Here is a 5,692-nt window from a genome sequence, read left to right on the forward strand (position 1 = left end):
ATTTTAACGTTTTGAGAATTTTCCGAGTAATTAAGATTAGAGCAGAAAATATGAGACACTAAGTAAAAGGGGAGTTTATTAATTAAAATAGTTGGGTTGAATTGTGTGTGGCAAGTAGCAAAATAGAGGTTTTAATTGTTAGGCCCATTAGAATAGTTAGAACATATAATAAAATAAATAATAAGTAGTAGTAGTAGTTACTAGTAACAAAACAAGGAAAAGAAAAACCAGAACGTGAGATTTGGGGAAAAAGAGGAAAACAAGGGTTTGAGAAGAATTGCCACCGTGAGAAACTCCAACCGGAACCGGGGCAAAATTCGATCGAGAAATTTGAGCTACCTTCAATCCAATCAGGTAAGGGTGGGGTTCGAATTTTATAACTGGGAATATGATGATTGATATGTAGGATTGGAGTTATATGAATTTATACCGTCTGTGTTGAATTTGTGGTATTTGATTCGGATAAACGTGTAGCTGCTATTGATAAAATCATGCTGAATAATAATTGTTCATGTTGCTGTTGTGACATTGTGTTGTTGATATATGTGTGCGTGCAGTATCAAAAAAAAAAAGGAAAAGAAGAAAAGGGTTGAATTGGTGAAGTTCCGGTTGAGTCATAGTTTTCTAATCATTATATTTTATGTGTATGTCATGGGGTAGATAGAAGTTCTATCACCAATTGCACATGGTTGTTAGTAGGTAGTTTTACTAGATTATAATCATGACATTGTTTTATAATAATAGAGATAGAATCCTTAAAAATAGTTGCAAATACTCCCAGTCGTCCAGACAACAAAATAAGTGACTCACTAATTGCTATATTATCAATTTCTAATAAATTCTATCCTTATAATGGATGATATTAGTATAATACCCATAGTATTAAATAGCTAATTATTGGTAGTAATAGCAGGGGATAGAAATAATGCCGAATTAGCCGAATTAGTAATTTAAGCGGTAAAAATTAGTTGTCTGAAATTAACCGAAATTGTCGGGGTAGTTAGTATATATATTTATAGGTAATTGTGGATGGTTGCTTTTGTCGAACATTATATCGATTTTCGTGAATTGCAGGTACAGCCAAAATAAGTTGGTTTTGTCTTGAATTTGGACAAGTTTTCGTTGTAGGCTTAAATAGCCAAAGTTAAACGTTGTTTAATTTGCGGTTTAAGTTGTTGTTTAAGTTGTTGTTGTTCGGATTGTGTTGTGATATTGTTGAATTGATGTCATCCATAACTTTGCATAACATTGCATTGATTAAGTTGGCCTTGATGGCATTGTTTAAGTTGGCCTTGATGGCACCCTGTTAAAGTTGTTGGAATGCCTCGATAACCTGGCATATGATTAAGTTGGGAGTTTTACTCCGATGGATCCACATGCATTTGCATAGTCGAGTTTCATGTTGAGTCGCATTTTGACGTTGTTGTTATTGCTATGTTGCTTGGTTGACTATTGCATTGTGGTTGTTTCCGAAGGTGGTGAATATTGTATGATTCTGTGTCTAATATATCAATTATCATACTTTTGCTTATACTTTTCGATATCTCACCCTTTATTTGTTCGCCGTTGCCTTTATATTGGTAACGTGCAGGTAGCGAGGAGTAAAGACTTAGTAGCTTATTGGTGTCGTCGCTCTGATACGTAGCACTCGGGGGGATTGAACGCTTGTTTGAATTACGTTGTTATTTCCTTTAAAGTTGAACTCAAGTTGTTATCTTGAGAAGTTGTTTTGATTTAAGTTGTCTATTATAAAAAGATGCTATGATGTTCGGAGTTTATGTTGATACTTGAATTACGTTGAATAATCCGCTGCGAGTATTTTAATTAAAATTTTATTTGAGTTTGAGGCTATACAGGTTGTGAATTATAATATGATTGAGTGCGTGCTATGTATCATCCTTGCAAATATGCAAATGACAGGTTTTGTGTTAAGTGGAATTGTAATATCCTAAAGTTGTTGAAAATTTGAAATTTACTCTAATTTTATTAAATAAACATTAGATAGATTTCGGGGTGTTACATTAGTGGTATCAGAGCAGTTCGGTCCGTCCGGCCAGTTGTCGAGTCCTAGTTAGTTAACAATTCAGTATTGTTAATTACTTTTATCTAATTGTTGTTTATGTTGTAGTGCTTAGTTGAGATGGCTGGTAGAAACGATGCTGCGATTGCTGCTGCTTTGGAGGCTATGGCTCAGGCTTTGGCGAATCATCCAAATGCTGATGAGAATGCTGGATCTCGTAGTTTAGCAACCTTCCAGAGGGAGAATCCGCCGGTCTTCAAAGGCAAGCATGACCCTGATGGCGCATTGGAGTGGTTGAAGGAGATTGAGAGGATCTTCCGTGTGATGGACTGCACTCAGGCACAGAAGGTTCGGTATGGAACTCATATGCTGGCAGTCGAAGCTGATGATTGGTGGCTAGAGACTCGCCAGAGATTGGAAGTTGCTGGTGAAGAGATCACTTGGATTGTTTTCCGTAGGGAGTTTCTGAGGAAGTATTATCCTGAAGATGTTCGGGGTAAGAAGGAGATTGAGTTCCTAGAGCTGAAACAGGGAAATATGTCAGTGACAGAGTATGCTGCAAAGTTCACTGAGTTGGCTAAGTTCTACCCATATTATGACGGAGCAGGTGCTGAGTTTTCAAAGTGCATCAAGTTTGAGAACGGATTGCGCTCTGAGATCAAGAAAGCTGTTGGGTATCAGAAGATTCGTATCTTTCCTAATTTGGTTGATAGTTGCAGGATTTATGAAGAAGATCATAATGCACATTACAAAATTGTCAAGGATAGGAGAGGCAAGCAGAACCGTAGTACACCTTATGATGCTCCAGTTAGAAAGGGTAACGCAGATGTGGTTGATGGCAAGAGAACAAGTGGGGGAGAAGCTCCTGCCAGAGTTGTTTGTTTCAATTGCGGGAAACCTGGTCATAAGAGTAACGCGTGCAACATTGAGGTGAAGAAATGTTTCCGTTGTGGTAAGATGGGACATGCTATGTCAGATTGTAAGCATAAGGAAATGGTTTGTTTTAACTGCGGTGAAGAGGGTCATATTGGTAGTCAGTGTCCGAAACCAAATAAGACGCAACCTGGTGGAAAAGTGTTCGCGTTGGCGGGAAGTCAGACTGATCGTGAGGACGATCACGTTAGAGGTAATGTTTCGTTAGTAATACTCCTTTAATAGCTACGTTTGATGCTTGTTCTATCCGTTTTTGGGTTGTTGTTATTAGTATAAATTAATTGGCATGTAAGGAGTTAGTATGGTTGAGTGTTGAGGAGTAGTGACCAAAGGGTAGCAAAAACGAGAATTTGGAATCGGAGAAGTAAAGTGTGGAAGCAAAGTTAAGTATGGTGATGTCGCATAGATTTTCGAGGACGAAAATATTCTAAGTGGGGGAGAGTTGTAACGTCCGGAAATTCGATTATTCGCTTAATTTAGACGTTTGGAGTGTTTAGTGGAATTTCTGTATTTTGGGACGATTTAGTCGGTATTAGTTCGGGATAGCGGAGTGATAGTTAGTCGAGGATTTTAATATTTTTAGTATTAGAAATATTATTAGAATAAATTTTAACGTTTTGAGAATTTTCCGAGTAATTAAGATTAGAGCAGAAAATATGAGACACTAAGTAAAAGGGGAGTTTATTAATTAAAATAGTTGGGTTGAATTGTGTGTGGCAAGTAGCAAAATAGAGGTTTTAATTGTTAGGCCCATTAGAATAGTTAGAACATATAATAAAATAAATAATAAGTAGTAGTAGTAGTTACTAGTAACAAAACAAGGAAAAGAAAAACCAGAACGTGAGATTTGGGGAAAAAGAGGAAAACAAGGGTTTGAGAAGAATTGCCACCGTGAGAAACTCCAACCGGAACCGGGGCAAAATTCGATCGAGAAATTTGAGCTACCTTCAATCCAATCAGGTAAGGGTGGGGTTCGAATTTTATAACTGGGAATATGATGATTGATATGTAGGATTGGAGTTATATGAATTTATACCGTCTGTGTTGAATTTGTGGTATTTGATTCGGATAAACGTGTAGCTGCTATTGATAAAATCATGCTGAATAATAATTGTTCATGTTGCTGTTGTGACATTGTGTTGTTGATATATGTGTGCGTGCAGTATCAAAAAAAAAAAGGAAAAGAAGAAAAGGGTTGAATTGGTGAAGTTCCGGTTGAGTCATAGTTTTCTAATCATTATATTTTATGTGTATGTCATGGGGTAGATAGAAGTTCTATCACCAATTGCACATGGTTGTTAGTAGGTAGTTTTACTAGATTATAATCATGACATTGTTTTATAATAATAGAGATAGAATCCTTAAAAATAGTTGCAAATACTCCCAGTCGTCCAGACAACAAAATAAGTGACTCACTAATTGCTATATTATCAATTTCTAATAAATTCTATCCTTATAATGGATGATATTAGTATAATACCCATAGTATTAAATAGCTAATTATTGGTAGTAATAGCAGGGGATAGAAATAATGCCGAATTAGCCGAATTAGTAATTTAAGCGGTAAAAATTAGTTGTCTGAAATTAACCGAAATTGTCGGGGTAGTTAGTATATATATTTATAGGTAATTGTGGATGGTTGCTTTTGTCGAACATTATATCGATTTTCGTGAATTGCAGGTACAGCCAAAATAAGTTGGTTTTGTCTTGAATTTGGACAAGTTTTCGTTGTAGGCTTAAATAGCCAAAGTTAAACGTTGTTTAATTTGCGGTTTAAGTTGTTGTTTAAGTTGTTGTTGTTCGGATTGTGTTGTGATATTGTTGAATTGATGTCATCCATAACTTTGCATAACATTGCATTGATTAAGTTGGCCTTGATGGCATTGTTTAAGTTGGCCTTGATGGCACCCTGTTAAAGTTGTTGGAATGCCTCGATAACCTGGCATATGATTAAGTTGGGAGTTTTACTCCGATGGATCCACATGCATTTGCATAGTCGAGTTTCATGTTGAGTCGCATTTTGACGTTGTTGTTATTGCTATGTTGCTTGGTTGACTATTGCATTGTGGTTGTTTCCGAAGGTGGTGAATATTGTATGATTCTGTGTCTAATATATCAATTATCATACTTTTGCTTATACTTTTCGATATCTCACCCTTTATTTGTTCGCCGTTGCCTTTATATTGGTAACGTGCAGGTAGCGAGGAGTAAAGACTTAGTAGCTTATTGGTGTCGTCGCTCTGATACGTAGCACTCGGGGGGATTGAACGCTTGTTTGAATTACGTTGTTATTTCCTTTAAAGTTGAACTCAAGTTGTTATCTTGAGAAGTTGTTTTGATTTAAGTTGTCTATTATAAAAAGATGCTATGATGTTCGGAGTTTATGTTGATACTTGAATTACGTTGAATAATCCGCTGCGAGTATTTTAATTAAAATTTTATTTGAGTTTGAGGCTATACAGGTTGTGAATTATAATATGATTGAGTGCGTGCTATGTATCATCCTTGCAAATATGCAAATGACAGGTTTTGTGTTAAGTGGAATTGTAATATCCTAAAGTTGTTGAAAATTTGAAATTTACTCTAATTTTATTAAATAAACATTAGATAGATTTCGGGGTGTTACACTACTACCGAGGGGCAGAATCGACATCGAAGGGAAGGACCACAACCCACTGCTGACGCTCAGGGAAGACCAAGACATGAACTCTCCCAACCCAGCAGGACTGAGCACGCTCA

General features: G+C 36.3%; 1 protein-coding gene across 1 annotated transcript; it reads left to right on the top strand.

Moving 5' to 3' along the window:
* The first annotated feature begins 211 nt into the window (after nucleotides 1-211).
* On the top strand, nucleotides 212-5,363 carry LOC131637938 (uncharacterized). Its single transcript, XM_058908506.1, has 3 exons — nucleotides 212-354; nucleotides 2,129-3,146; nucleotides 5,151-5,363. Exons 2-3 carry the CDS (start codon nucleotides 2,141-2,143, stop codon nucleotides 5,162-5,164), a joined length of 1,020 nt encoding a protein of 339 aa, XP_058764489.1. The 5' UTR covers nucleotides 212-354; nucleotides 2,129-2,140; the 3' UTR covers nucleotides 5,165-5,363.
* Nucleotides 5,364-5,692: the final 329 nt, after the last annotated feature.

The sequence above is a fragment of the Vicia villosa genome, unplaced genomic scaffold (assembly GCF_029867415.1).
Source record: "Vicia villosa cultivar HV-30 ecotype Madison, WI unplaced genomic scaffold, Vvil1.0 ctg.002117F_1_1, whole genome shotgun sequence".
NCBI lineage: Eukaryota > Viridiplantae > Streptophyta > Magnoliopsida > Fabales > Fabaceae > Vicia > Vicia villosa.

Excerpts from the sequence above, each read along its gene's own strand:
- LOC131637938 (XM_058908506.1), top strand. The coding sequence starts at position 2,141 with ATGGCTGGTAGAAACGATGCTGCGATTGCTGCTGCTTTGGAGGCTATG.